The 15,818-nt window shown below is 29.3% G+C and overlaps 3 protein-coding genes across 3 annotated transcripts in view; all 3 read left to right on the forward strand.

Moving 5' to 3' along the window:
- The first annotated feature begins 370 nt into the window (after positions 1-370).
- Positions 371-4,531, forward strand: LOC111036059 (thiamin pyrophosphokinase 1-like). The gene is given in 6 exon segments (XM_022317952.1): positions 371-642; positions 645-725; positions 883-1,029; positions 1,120-1,350; positions 1,419-1,712; positions 4,062-4,531. Coding segments are annotated over 6 exon segments (936 nt in total). The 5' UTR covers positions 371-590; the 3' UTR covers positions 4,193-4,531.
- Positions 4,532-7,573: 3,042 nt separating this feature from the next.
- LOC111036056 (talin-1-like) lies at positions 7,574-10,929 on the forward strand. Its single transcript, XM_022317949.1, has 2 exons — positions 7,574-10,598; positions 10,657-10,929. Exons 1-2 carry the CDS (start codon positions 7,886-7,888, stop codon positions 10,881-10,883), a joined length of 2,940 nt encoding a protein of 979 aa, XP_022173641.1. The 5' UTR covers positions 7,574-7,885; the 3' UTR covers positions 10,884-10,929.
- A 2,186-nt stretch (positions 10,930-13,115) lies between these two features.
- Positions 13,116-15,818, forward strand: part of LOC111036058 (histone-lysine N-methyltransferase setd3-like) — a 32,731-nt gene continuing 30,028 nt past the window's right edge. The window contains exons 1-5 of the mRNA XM_022317951.1: positions 13,116-13,230; positions 13,306-13,629; positions 13,696-13,893; positions 14,196-14,260; positions 15,694-15,752. Of these exons, the coding sequence (XP_022173643.1) occupies positions 13,116-13,230; positions 13,306-13,629; positions 13,696-13,893; positions 14,196-14,260; positions 15,694-15,752 (761 nt within the window). The remainder of the gene's footprint in view (positions 13,231-13,305; positions 13,630-13,695; positions 13,894-14,195; positions 14,261-15,693; positions 15,753-15,818) is intronic.

Consider the following 15,818-nt stretch of genomic DNA (forward strand, 5'->3'; position numbering starts at 1 on the left):
GAACATTAACCATGGTTAAGATTCAAACCGAATGTTGTCACATACTGATAAATATGAAAGTTAGATGAGTGACGTACAGCCATGAGCCAGCCGTACAACCGCGATAAAAGAAATAATAGTAAATAGTAGTAATAGTATTGTAATAGTATTATAGTAATTTTATTTATTTTATCTTTCTGTACTGACGTAATGACGTCACGATGATCGAGCGGCACATGTTTTCAGTGAAAGGTATATTCTTATTTCGAAATAGGTACAGCAACAGTCTACTACAGTCACTAATCACTATAGTCAGTGAAGTGAACACAGCAGCACTGTACACATAGATATTATACACTGTACGTCTGTACGTCTGACAACATAATATATGTATCTAATATTATAATATTCACCCATGTCTTATTATCTATGACTGTACACCGTCTGCTTATCAGTTATTTCCCTATTATAAATAAATAGTAATATAAATATTAAATATTCAATTACAATAATTGCTCCGATTTGGAAATCCATTAATAAATTAAAAAGAGTTTGTATGACGCTGATGGTCGTTAGAAGTGGCGGTGGCCGGCTGTGGCCTGCGACCGGTTATGCGTAGTGCGTGTTACTCACTTAAACGAGGCAGTCGTGTGCCATTGCCATTCGTTCTATTTACTCGTTCGTAAGTCGTATGAAAACTCCGCGTGCCATTGCCGTTTGGTTAGCGAAAATTTGTTATTTACGAGGTTAGTGTTCGCGTAGTGTGTGCTCGGTAGTTAGTTCGCAATTGTATGGGTCGCATAATTATTCCGACGTAGTGACGGTGATAAGTGCTTGTTATAGTAGCCACTTTTACCTAGTGAAGAGGTCTTACTACGCGTCGTTGGACGGCATATTTTGCAGGTCCGTTAGCTATGATCTCCGACCCTCCTAAGACCCGAGACTGGTGGCCGGCGTTGGAGGACTTACGACTGACGGATACCGCCGTGGTCGTCCTCAACACCAGCATTGAAAATCCCCCAAAGCTAGTGCGGCATCTGTGGAACAAATGTGAGTATTTCTGTCACCTCAGTAGCATGCATTAGCATCCATTACCACTTATTATCATTTATCGGTTTTTGTTTTTTTCTATGTTTCTAGCTTGGCTCCGAGTAACTGTTGATGGCGGCACTAACAAATGGCACAGTTTCGTCAAACAGAACTCATTTGATGACTTGAAATTCCCTGATCTTATTACCGGTGATCTGGATTCGGCCAACCCTGCTGTTGTTGAGCAGTTTGTGTCGATGGGTTCAAAAATCATTCCTACGCCCAACCAGGATGAGACCGACTTCACCAAAGCTCTTAAAGAGGTTAAGAAATACTCAGCAAGTAATTATATATGGGTTTGTAATCCACTAGTAATACCCTCATATGCTCAAAGTTGATTTTTTTTTTAGAGAATGGCAAATCAATAGATTCTATTATTGTCATGGTGAACATGTGTCATAGGGTCGATCATTTCTTGTCAAATTTAAACACTTTGTACAAGTCAAAGACTAAAGACCTTTACTTTGATGAAGACATATATCTGCTGGGAAGGAATTCATTGACTTGGTTGCTTCAGGCTGGCACACATCGTATTCATGTTCCTCAGTCTCTCAGGTTGCACCCAGAGAATAATTATGTAGGCTTTTTTCCAATGGGTTCGGCATGCAACGAATGTACAACTACAGGACTCAAATGGAATTTAAGTAAGTCGTCTTGCCCTTTCGCCACAATTAAATGATTTTTAATTTTGATTTCTAAGCTATTGGTAGATATATTTGGGATCAATAATTTGGTTTGTCAGCTACATCTAACAATTTATTGGTACCTAATGTGTAGGTATTTTAGATATATAAGCAGTTGATTTACCTAATATTTAGTTATTATCATGCACTACCTATATTTTGCCAATAAAATTAATGTTAGTAGAATAGTCAGTATACTGTATTTGATTCAATTTTCATATCTAATAATCTTTTAAGTTTCAAATGTGTTGGTAGGTCGCTATAATTCTTCTTTTTTACTTCTGACATTGATTAAATCTTCTGTTGATGGATCCAATTTATTGCTCTATGACTTTGAAGAATCTAGGAAAGATGAGGGAGCCCTCTCTCCCCTGTATATTTCTGTGCTGGAGTACGAAATTAAATTCCCAAATATTTTAATAAATGCATATATTCATATATTCTTATTGTTGATTGAACATTTCATTTAGTATGTTCATATGTGGTGTTAAAACATTTTGAAAACCACGTATTCTAAGTTTCTTATTGATGGTTATTTTTTTGCTAACTTGTAAAAGTAAAAGTATTTAATCATGCATTTTTAGCTATTTTAATGCTATCATATTGTAAACATACTAATAAATACAATAAAAATTAGTTTTAACTTTTAGCTATAATAATAATAAAAATAATAAATAATGTTCAGAATATAAAATATAAATACAACTTAAAAAATTGTTATGGGCTCTGAGATTCTGTACATTATAATTATATAATGTGGAAAGCATATCCATAAATATTTATTGTAGAATATATCAGGTTGATCTACATTAATTTATGTCGTACGGTTATGGTTTTGTATATTATTATATCTTGTAATAATTAAATTACTTAGATAATAAAAAAATGACTAAATATTTAGATGCTGAGTTTTCATCTATTTTTTAATTTATTATTGAAACCTTCACTTATTCTATTTGCTACATTTGTATTTTTTAGTAGCGTTATGTATGTTCTATAATGAGTAAGACATATTGGGGGGAAATGTCCACTGTCTCAATTAGGTAAAACTAACTAATAAATAACTAATTTTGTCCCGCTGAAAATTGTTACTTTTTGAAATATCGACAAATCATGATGAACATTTTAGTATATCATTTGATCTAATAAAAATAGATAAAAAGAGATTTTTTGGTTAAAAAAAATGTGATTTAAGTTTATTAACTTGAAATATTTTAGAAAACCACACTTTTTTCAATGTAGGTATATATTTTAAAATGTTAAAATTCCCTTACTAATAAAATATTAAGATGGATTATCAAATGATAAACAACTTTTTAGTGTAGTCGCTAATTTCATTTTATTGTATGGAAATAAAAGTTTAATAACAATAGTTTAATTTCTTTTTCGATTTTATAAGATTTTTTATTAATTATTTTCTTTAAAATTTTTACTAAAAATTTTCAGGAAAAAAGGCAGTTTTCTTCATTATATAAAAGTAATTAGTATTTAGTACATTGATTGAGTTAATAATATTTTTTGAACAATGGTGTATAATTTTGTAGCTTTATGCATACCTATTCTAAAACTGTGTTTCAAAATCAATATTGACTATTGAAAAATTAAAACTTCAAGCCTAGGTGGTGACTTAAATTCATAATTTTCTAAACTATTCCTTTAGCAGAGTTAAACCTAATAGGTACAATCATAATATTTCTAAAAATTAAACATAACTAAAATGGCTTATTTTATACTGCCATACTATCACATGACTGATGAAATATTTAAATTTACTGATAATATTACAACTACTCTATGATTTTAAGTATGGATACATTCTGATTTATTAGTGCCATAAATACTTGTACTCAAATAAAAAATATAATTTGTATTTTGTATCGAAAAAAATGTTGTAGATTGTGCCCCTAAATCAGCAGTCAATTATAGTTGTACTCTAATTTACCTTAGTATCCCTTAATCTAGGCTTGATAACAAGAAACTCCATGTAGCTTTTTATTTGTAACAAAAAAGTAATACAATTATGAGTTGTGATAAGTAGTAAGTATAGTTAGATAGAATACAAATAACTATTATTTTTTATAATTAAGAAAAAGGGATTTTCAAAATATTTTATGCTGATAGCTTTTTTAACAGTTGTCTTACAATAAGTCTTGTGATAAGTAATTTATGAAAGACTATGCATGAACAATGCTGGTTTCTTTTATATAGAAAAGCTTCAAGGTCCATATTACTAATTTTTAATTGTACTGCTTGTGAATGAACTATGTTAACTTTTTTTCAATAAAGACTAATTTTTACTGTTTATTTTAGGTGGAAAACTGATGGAAATGGGAGGACTTACCAGTAGTAGCAATACATTCAATGGTGAACCAATCGTCACAATCACCAACAGTTCTCCGCTATTGTGGACAATGACTATGGGTTATGAAGAAAGTTTCTAAACCAAGAAGAACACTGTTAGATTGGTGTATTTTATTCCAAAGTAAAATTCTCCCCTTCCTACTGCCTGGCCACTCGTTATTAATTCGCACAAGGATCTTTATCTTATCATCTGTACTGTCAGTATAACTGCAATAAATCTAGTACATAATTTGATTAATGTATCTGTGCGCTTATTTTTATTAAGTAATATTTTAGAAAAATATAATTATTTTTTTTAGAATATATTTGTTGTTAGGGCCTAAAGAGGTTGTTATATTATGATATAGTCTATGCAATAATGTATATTATTATTTGTTTTTAGCCAAATATATTTATACACATGTATGATATTGTAATGATGTTTCATTGTTGTTATAAGCATTTGACATGTTATGTATACTATACTTCGTGCCACAAGAGAAGGAACCCGTTTCGCGCATGCAGACTGACGGCAGCTAGCGTTACTAGGCTAGGTAACTAGACGACGATATGTCAAATAAGTGGGGATGCGCGGAGTCGGTTGCAATTTGGTCGGGGCACGGGTTCCTTCTCTCATGGTGCGGAGTATAGAATACATAATTGGTCAATCGTTCAGCACAATTTATTGTATTAAATTATTAAGTTAATTTTTTATTAGGTTCACAAATCAAATATTGGTGCTCTAAACTACTCTATTTTAAAATTGCAATAATTTAAGAGTGCGTTTATCTTGAGTTCATTCTATTATATATTTTTATACTTCTATTAAAATATAGTGTTTCAGGGCATTCTTTAAATTAGTACTAAAATTATTTTCTTATAAGTTTTTAATTCAATATATAAATATTCTAGTTAACAAATTTTATAACAAATATTCAAAGAGAAATGAAAAATGAAAAACAAAATTATAGTCCCATGACCTAATCATAAAGTTGTTCATATTTATTATTTACTATTTACATATTGATGATTTGTGTATTATATTCAGCTTACTATAACTTCAAAATATGATTTAAGAGGACATTATATTTGCATGTGTTGTCTCCGTCTTACAAGTGCCTAACATACAAAATTTTATGTTCTGCAGATCATGTTTAGCAAAGTTAGTCTAAAAATTAGTCAATTGACCTCTTACAAAAATTAAGGGTTATATTATTATTTAGAGAATCTCATGAGCATTTTGTTAAATTTTAATTTTAAAGTGAGTTATGAGTATTTTAAGTTGTACAAATAATTTACAATTTTAAAATACTCACAACTCGTTTTAACATTAAAATAAAATAAGAACCCCTTGAGATACCCCTAGATAGAATAATCTTACCATTAATTTTTATAAGAGGTCAATTCACTCTTAATTTTTAATTAATTGAACTAAACTTGATCTGTTGAGCTTAAAATTTGCCATGTTATGCACTTGTAAGACCGAGACAAAACATGCGGGTATGACGTCCTCTAAAAATAATATTAAATATAAATATCATATTATATTAAATTATAATTTATTTACCAATTTAAACAAGTTTCTAAAAAACTGTAGCTTCACTTATTCATTAAATATGGTCTGATATATCTATGGTAGATTTAATTTAGTCCATTTCCTGTTCATTTTACAATAAGATAGTATCAAATATGACATTTGTCCACAAATGTTGAGTAATGTTGTTTTTATGTACAATGACACTTTTCCTTATCTAATATCAATAATTTATCAATTAGGAGAGTTAAAATTATAACTGTTCAATTATAGATCTATTTAATGTTGGTTAATGAATCCAAGTATTAACTTTACATTTTTACTCAACTTGTCTATTACTGTAAGTTTTTAGTTAAGAAATGTAATATACATTTTACAGAATATACAGCTATTAAAATAATTGTTAATAATTCAGATTAAAATTAATTACAATAATCAATTAAACTGTACAATATTACTACTTATAATTTTAATTTTAATAAATATATCTGAACAAAAGAAAATGAAAGTGACTAAGACATTCATATAAATTTACTGTGAATTATTTCTGAGAACTATATAACTTCAATATGTAATCGTTTTCATTACATAATATTATTAATTATTATGATAATTGTGTATGGTTTCTCCTTATAATTATTTTATAGACGTGTTCTATATTTTTTAAATCTTTATTTATTTGTAGAGTTCTGTTATAGTTTTTAGTATACAACTGTTAGTATTAATTTTTATTTGTTGGTGGCTCATAATAAGAGTAATGATAGGTCAAGCCCTGATTTTTGACATCAAACCAAACTTGGCAATGTTTTTAAACCTGAACAGAACCTAGGATGATTTTAGTTAAAGTTAAATTATTACTCTAAATGTTAAGCCTATGTAGTTGTCTTAGGTTTTAATTTATTAGGAAATTTGTAATTTTACATTTCCATACTGTGCTTATACCTAATATTTTATATCATAAAATAAATAAAAGCTATGGCAGTTATAAGTTATAACTATAGACCTAAAAAGTATTAACTTAACTTATAGGTTCTTAGTTCATTCCCTAGATTTTTCTATTTTGATAATATTTAAACATTGAGTATTTGAGTCTATTGAGATGGAAGATACTATACTTAGTGATCTATACTTATCTAGTAATCTACATTGTGTCTATTATACCATAGCCATAATGGAATGATATAATATGTCTATACTAGTATAAGGTCTATGGTCTATGCCTCATGGTAGTATGGTATATTAATAGTACAATATATCACAGATGTCTATAGTATACAGATATATCACAATATAAAACAGGGGTGTCATTTATCGAAGTATTGGAGGGTATGTTTATGCATATTGCATACCCATGCTAATAATATAAATAATATAATTTATTTAAATTAAATATAAAAATGTCTGGTTTATACTAAATATTTGATGTATTACTGAAGATTTCAGGACTTTTTTTATATACAGTGTTCTTAGGTAAAATAGTGTCTATAAATATGCATATTTAAATTTAAATAATTTAAGCACTAGCTTAGTATTATCAGGCACAAAATATTCATCTATGTACATCATGCAGTATTATTAGATATATAATATTCATAATATTATATTAGATTATTAGATAAAAGATAAAAAGGTTTTAATTTTTCGAGTGCGGCAAGCAAAATATTTTTGTAATAACTATAGTAGTATATTGTTTTATGGTAGTATAGTAAAATATATTTTATTAATCTGCCAGCTGCCTAGTTGTTAGCATACCTTTCAAGTACAAGGTCTATGCATGAATATACCTTAGCTATTTTTATTGATAATAGATATCAATGGATATCACGACTGTAATAACCAGTGGTCCATGGTAATAATATAAGAAATACAAATATAAGATAACGGGTTACCAGAATAACAACAAGACTATGATAACACAACATTTTATATACATAATTTTAATGTGTTATGTTGTTTTGTCCACAAAATACGAATACAAATCAAATTAAAATTTTATTTTTAATTTTTTTAAATATTATTCAACATGCATCTTCACGAAAACAAAGTTTTTTTAATTACTCGTCGCGATTTGTTGACCTTAGGAAAATATTCATATTTAATTATCACATTTACAAAACGAAAAGTAGGTGCACACATAGCAATGCCCATAAAAGGCAATGTTCACCTGTTGTTACTTGTTTCATTATGTTTGAAACCCACGGTACGAAAGTTCGTTTTTATTGAATGTTTAACAGTGATTTAGTCGTAATCGTCGACGACAATGGCTATGCTTTCTTTACGTATTCGGTTTGTGGATGACGGGGTGACAAAGACGATACAATTCGATCCGTCTACATCTGTGTTTGAAGCTTGCTGCCAGATCAGTGGAAAAGTGTCCTCTGACCATCTGTCGGAATACACATTGTTCTTGGCTGACGAAGATTCCAAAAAAGGCATATATCTTGAACCTGGACGTAATTTTGAGTATTATATACTGCGGAATGGAGACTTACTCGAATATCGCAAAAAAGTGCGTCCATTAAAAGTGAGCACACTTGATGGGACGTTAAAAACATTAATGATAGACGATACTCAGCCCGTTGCCAATCTTATGGCTGTAGTTTGTGCTAAATTAGGTATAACTAACCATGACGAGTACAGTCTGGTACGTGAATTTCCTGAAGGCGATGAAAATAATGCTAACTCAGGAAATTCAATTAAACGCGATCATAAGATGGAACATTTGCGCAAAAAGTTAAAGACAGACGAAGAAACTAATTGGATTAATCCAGGAGCAAGCTTACGAGAACAGGGCATTGATGAAAAGGAGGGGGTTTTATTAAAACGCAAGTTTTTTTTTTCAGACGGTAACATAGATTCACATGATCCGATTCAATTAAATTTATTATATGTTGAAACAAGGGATGCTATTTTAAAAGGCACTCATCCTGTTACTGAAAATCTTGCCATTCAGTTAGCCGGCTTACAAACACATATTCAGTTTGGTAACCATGATGAAACTAAACATAAACCTCCATTATTGGATTTAAAAGAATTTCTACCACAGTCTTATATAAAAAATAAAGGTATTGAAAAAAAAATACTTAATGAACACAAGAAATATATTGATTTACCTGAGCTTGAAGCTAAAGTTTTGTACACTAGAACAGTTCGAGCTCTTCCAACATATGGTGTCACATTTTTCTTAGTTAAAGAGGAAATGAAAGGTAAAAATAAGCTTGTACCTAGAATTCTTGGGGTTACTAAAGATTCTGTGTTGCGCTTGGATGAGCGAAGTAAAGAAATATTACAAAATTGGCCTTTAACCAGTGTTCGGCGCTGGGGAGCTTCTCCACAAACATTTACATTAGATTTTGGCGATTACTCTGACCGTTATTATTCTGTCCAAACCACCGAGGCTGAGCAAATACTACAATTAATATCTGGTTATATTGATATAATTTTGAAAAAAAAAGAAGCTAAGGATCATTTTGGAATTGATGCAAATGAACATTCTACAGTGATGGAAGATACAGTAAGTCCATTAAAAGCAATTGTGATAGAAAGTAATGGTCAAAAGGTAAAAACTGAATCGGTTGCTAAACCTGCTATTCTTAGAGTTCCACAAGAGGCTTCTTCTTATACAACTGGGTACATTTCGGAGGAACAATATACTTCCATTGAAATCACTTGCACTGAAGCCATATCGGGTGTTTTAGAAGATCTTGATACTACTATGTCTGAAAGTAATAATTTGGAACTGGAAATCAATGAACAGAAGTTTTCTGACTATAGAGAAAATATCTTAAAAACTTCCAAAACATTGGTGGAAAATACCAAATCATTAGTCGCAGGTGTTGGAGTATCCAAAGAACAATTAGATGATTCTTCTAAAAACGCAGTATCGACGGTATTGAAACTTGTAGAACTTGTGAAGTCTGGCGCAGCTTCATTGGATGACCGTGAAGTTCAAATTAAATTGATAACAGCTGTAAAAGATGTTGCTAGTTCGCTCGGGGAACTAATAAAAGGTTGTTTTGAAACTCCTTCTATGGACGAACTAAAAGATAAAGCAAAAGTGTTGGTAACCAATGTTACTTCTTTATTGAAAACCGTGAAATCTGTAGATGATGAACGTACAAAAAATACTAATGTTATGGAATCAACAGTTGAATTGATTGAAAAAGATTTGCAAAGAAACCAAATTGAATCAAATTATGAAACAACAACTGAATCACTTATTCAGTCTGCAAAATGTATTGATGAAACCACTAAAAACATGTTGGATATTGTCTATAGAGGAAAACCAAATGATGTCAGAAATGCAGTACAAGAAAGTCATAAATCAGTTAGCGAGTTATTAACCGCTTGTCATGGAAAGAATTTAAATGAAAAAGTTTTAGATGCTGGACGTCAAGTTGCTGAAGAATTTAAAACTTTTTTGACTACAATTTTAGAAAATTCAAAAAGGCCTAGTACTACCACAAAACGGGTTTTAGAAGAAGTATCACAGCGCTTGTCTTCAAAGGTACATTATTTAATTACGATTGTGGAACACATTGAAACTATAGAGTATCATTTATTGGATTCAGCAACTTCAATTGACACAGCAGTGAAAAAACTCGACACAATTCAACCTAGGCCTTACGAATTCAAAGTTGATGAAACCTGTTGGAAATCTGATGAAGTCATTTTAGAAGCTGTAAAATCAATTGCAGCTGCTACCTGTGCATTAGTTAAGACAGCTTCACTTGCACAACATGAAATCGGAGTTGATGAAGGGGTAGATGGATTAGTTTATGCAGCTAGAATGGTTGCCACAGCAACTCATAGTTTAGTAGAATGTGCTCGTGAAATCATTGAAGGTTTATCAAGCGAAGACAAACTTATATCTGCTGCTAATCAAGTGGCTTCTTGCACAACACAACTTTTAGTTGCATGCAAAGTCAAAGCAGATCCAAACAGTGATGCTACAAAGCGCCTTTTAGCTTCTGGTAATAGTATTAAATTGATTGTTTGTTAGACAAATTTTTAAATATTTTTTTTTCTTAGGTAATGTAGTGAAACGGGCAACTGAAAATGTAGTTCGCGCAGCTCGCCAAGCCATGAAAACAGATGAAATCAAGAAACTTATATTAAATGAAAGAATGGTTGGTGGTATGGCCCAAGAAATAGATGCTAGGTCTGATGTGTTAAGAATTGAAAGAGAGCTAGAAGAAGCGAGAAAAAGATTAGTAGTCATTAGACAAGCAAAAAATAGAAGCATTGATACTTATTAGCATAGTATAACAATTTGTTTAACACAATCTTAAAAATAATTAATTAAATTCTTGTAACATAATGTAATTACTGAAATTAATACATTCCTTATGTTAAATATTAAAACAACTAAATGAATACAATTGTATTCTGTACAATATACATAAAACTAAAAAGATTAAGTCCTTATGCAATACAATAATATTTTGATTATACAAATTCATATAAAATTATAAAAATACAGTATATATAATTGTTTATGTTAAATCTTGACATTAGGTCTCACTAAGTTAACTTTTTTAAAAATAACATAATTATTAATAATTTAATCCATCTACCAAATTAATAAGTACTAACAATAATAACGTAAAAATAATATTTTCATGTATAGTTAATTTTTTTATTATACAAAGTAAATAGTATGTCTTAAGGTATTAAAAATTGTTATAAAAAAAAAATTAGATTTATATTGTTTTTATTATCTATGTTTAATTTTAATTTATTTTTGTATTAACCATGTGCAGTAATAATATATTTTTTTAATTTTTCTATTTTTATTTGTATTGTAATATAATATCTTAAGATTTCAAGTATGGTATGAATGATTAATTTAGTGTTTTCAAAAGAAGAATTGCATCGTTATTAATTATTTCAATCTAGCTTTCAGGTGCCAAGGTTACACAAACTCCAATTATAGATTCAGATTTTTTAGTATTTGACTGTATTTTTTGTCTTTGAACTGTGGCCTTTGTCTTCAGAAGTGACCTAGAAAAAATTTTGTTTAGCCAGGTCTCATTTTTTGTGAATATTTCCAAGTTACCATTTAAGCAATTTGGGAGGGGGAAGTAACTAAGATACTAAGCTAATCATTTCATAGTAGAAATTAATTGCTTTAGAAAATTTAACACTCAATATTTGTGCTTAAGTAGCGTATTAAAATATTTAGGTGACAAAAAAAACTTTACAATGTATACAATGTGAAGTTAAAATGTCTTAAATGAATACTAAATGTTTTATATAAATAAGGGCTGTTCTTACAATTTGCGGTTTAAGTAAGAGGATAAAATCTATTATTAGCCGGTTAGCGTTAACCGACACTTACCGGACATTGTAGGAATGAACCTCAACGTGTTATAGCTGACAGTCATCCAGCTGTATAGGTAATCGGTAAAAGCCTAACTGTCCCTGGTTGTTTATATCACATTTTTGAGTAACTTATCACCAGGTGTTAAAATAGTTTTAGGATTTCAGTTTAATACTTGAATACCATATTATAGAAACATTTGTTAAATTCTTTATTACTATAACACAAATCTTGTTCTAATCTTAAATAAAATTGTTTCTTGGTACCTAAGAGTTTGTACATTACATACTTTGGTATTTTTTTAGTCTGTTCTTAGCCTTTATTAATTTGGACAATCATTTCTACACAAATTGTGATTTTATTCAGGCAGGACGGTGAACCGTGGCAAAAAGCCAAAAATTAAATGAAATCTGATATCATGGAGAATATTAACACATCCTAATCTGCCATATGGCATCGGTGGCAGTGATGTTAGTTTCTTAGAATGGAGAAATAGATTTAAAATAGACTTCATGAATTCCGTATTTCTGCAGCCCGAGCGCCAAGGAAAACCAGTGGGCAGTAGGCACGACTGTCTGGCGTCCGACATCGAACCACTGACGACTGACCCATTCACGATCCATTCATAGACATAATAATATCTTAATACCTATGAATCCATCAGTCTATGACCTATTGACCTAATAATGTATATGCGTTCCCCAACTCCCAAGTCAGAGTGTACCGTGTAGTAGTATAGAGCAACAGTAGTAGTGTATATTTTATTTGCTTGGAGCTCTAGTATACAGATTTCCTATTAGATGTCTCTTATCATAAGCCATATCTCGTCCGTGATGATAAGGCTCATAATAATATTATGATTTCAGTCAATACTCAAATGCCCAATATTGGATTTGGATATCGTACACCTTACTTGTTACGATGCTTGTGGTTTACTAATATAATATGCTTACATTATAGTCTGTAGTTGTATTATAGAACAATACGTCCTTGTTATATTTACTATTATTTATTACTTTCCTTCATTCTGTTGTTCTACTTACTTTTTAGTATTTATTTTATACTTACATGTACTAATATACTTGAACTTGTCAAATACAACTCTAGAATTCTATTGTAAATCATTTCGTTTATTTATTATTTAAGTTAAATAGTAGTGCATTTAGATATGGAAAAGAAGGTCAAAAACACTAGTCAAAAGAAGAACCTTGCTAAAATGCAAACCATGAAGTTAAACGATTGCAAAGCAGTCATATTAAAGCTGGTGGACGAATTACTTGATGGTTAATAAAATTAATTTATTAGTTAGGTATGCTTCAATAGCTGATGTGGTTTTAATTTTCTATTTTGTTTATTAGCAACAAGTATGATGTCCAATTCCCCATCAATCAAAGAACAATGGTCCATACATTTGGTGATTGTCAACCTATTATCTAAGATTAATCAGTTTGAAGCAGAGTTTGAATTGAAGCCCTTATCCCAGAGAAATGATCAATCCATTGAGAAATTGACTAAATGGGCCACTAAAAACGGTGCTATTCTTAATGGAGTAGAAATTCATCAATTTGAAAACTACTCATATGGCATGAAAGCTAATAAAAATATCGCTGTTGGTGATAAGCTTGTGACCGTACCTAGGGCATTGATGATGACTGAAGAAAATATACCATCTTCTCCACTATGTAAGTGTTTAATTCTATTGAGATTGATTTGATCTCATAATTTTCAATTTTTTTTATTACATTTAGGGAAATTACACTCGCAAGACATGATGCTGCGTAATATGCCAAACGTGGCTCTGGCAATATTCATTTTGGTTGAATCTTTGCGGAAAGATAAGAAAAGTTTTTGGCATTCATATTTAACTACCTTGCCAGTGACATACTCAACACCAGTATATTTTGATGTAGCTGATTTAGAAGCTTTGAAAGGATCACCTGCATTTGGTATTATATGCAGTTTTAATGAATTTTAGATTGCTCAAATACATATAGTACATAATCGTCATAATCTATAGTATATTATGATGTTTACTTTTAACATATAACTACAAAAACTTTAATAAGATTACATTTTCTTAAGAATTTCTATTTGTCTCAGTTAATTTCTTATTTATTTTTATCATAATATAGTTTCAGTCATTTATCATATTGCTTCAGATCAGTATATTTGTATATTAGCAGATTGAATTTCACACAACATGTTTTTTGTTTAGCACTTAGTTAATTACATGTTTTTATGAATGTAGAAGCAGCACTGAAACTTAATAGAAATATAGCTCGACAATATGCATACTTCAAAAAACTGTTTCAGGTAATTATGGCTAGTTATTATTATTTTAAAATTTATTTTTGTGTACCTATGGCTTATGGACATTGTTTTTCCTAATTGTCATATTTTAGCTTTTATACATACATAAGTTTTGGGAGATGTAAAGCAAATTAACACATTAACTTTACTCCCCTTTTACTCAAGACCCAAATCCTATTACAACTATTTGCATTAAATAAAAAGTTTATTTTGTCATTAAATACAATATTATTCAATTAAAAAATACAACATAAGAAAAGTGTTGAATAGTGTATAACACAATATGTATAATATAAAATGATAACTTCTATGTTCAATTTATTTAAACCTTAAAGTTTATGAATAGTTTAAACAGTTAACTTGACTTCTATTACAAAAAAAGTTATAATTAAATTTTTATCAGGAGGATGTTGGTAATAAAAACAAATAGTCTTTTTTTTCTCTGTCTCTGATGAAAATAACATTAAAAATTAGTAAAGAAAATTGAAAAATTATAATAAATTTGCTATCAATGGCACTAGCAAAAAATATTGTTACTTGAGTTGAATTAACAACAAAGTTGTGCTCCCAAAAAAATCTTGACTTTTAATAAATGAGTTAAATTTTTTTATTTTTGACAAATATAGTCATAATTTAATTAATTTTAGATAAAAAGTTGATGGTTTATTGCATCTTTAACATTTTAAAAACTGTTTGAAAATAAATAATTTGTTTCCATATTAGTTAGAGAATTGAAATTTCAAATTTGTTTGAATAGGTACCTAAAATATTAGAATAAGTAATCTAACTAAAATTGTTTTTTTGGCTTCTAAAAAGTTATGTCTTTTTCCATTTTGTCAATCACCTGTAATATTTTAAACTTTTAAAGTACCTATTTGCATTTCAAATAAAATTGTAAATTTTGAATATTATACAGAGTGTATTGTGTAAGAATACACCCTTTATAGCCATGGAGAGGGACTCGCCGCACGGACAAAAACTGGATTTTTACCTATAAATTAAAAAATTGATTAAAAATCATGAAATTAATGAAAATAAATTGTTAAAAAATCAAAATTTTCAGGAAAATAAACTACAAAATAGATTTCTTCAATTGCTTAAAATATAAAAAATGAAAAAACAAATTTTTTAATTTTTTCCATGAAATGTAATTAATTAAAAAAGAAAAATATGTAGTCTTTGTCTTTGTGAGTCTAATAAAAAAAAACAGATGTATGATGCATTTATTATCTTGGTGGATATCGCAATGGGTAGCTGTATTCATATAAATCCAAATTTAGAAAATGAATAACATTTTTATAAAAGAAGGTGCTTACAGGTTTTTTTTTGCTCACTCTTGTATTTGTTTTATTAACTTAAGTTTGTGTGAGAAAATAAGGAATAATATGATCATCTGCTTCTTTGGGTTAATAATAAATGTATATTTATATTTTCAGCTTTCCAATGATCCAGCTAGTGTAATATTAAAAGATACATTTACTTATGAGTATTATAGGTAAGTTGAATATATTTTGAGTTATTGATTTATTTGTGAGTGTTTCTTAAGTCTAATGGATGAAGT

Source organism: Myzus persicae, unplaced genomic scaffold (genome assembly GCF_001856785.1).
Source record: "Myzus persicae strain clone G006 unplaced genomic scaffold, MPER_G0061.0, whole genome shotgun sequence".
Lineage (NCBI taxonomy): Eukaryota > Metazoa > Arthropoda > Insecta > Hemiptera > Aphididae > Myzus > Myzus persicae.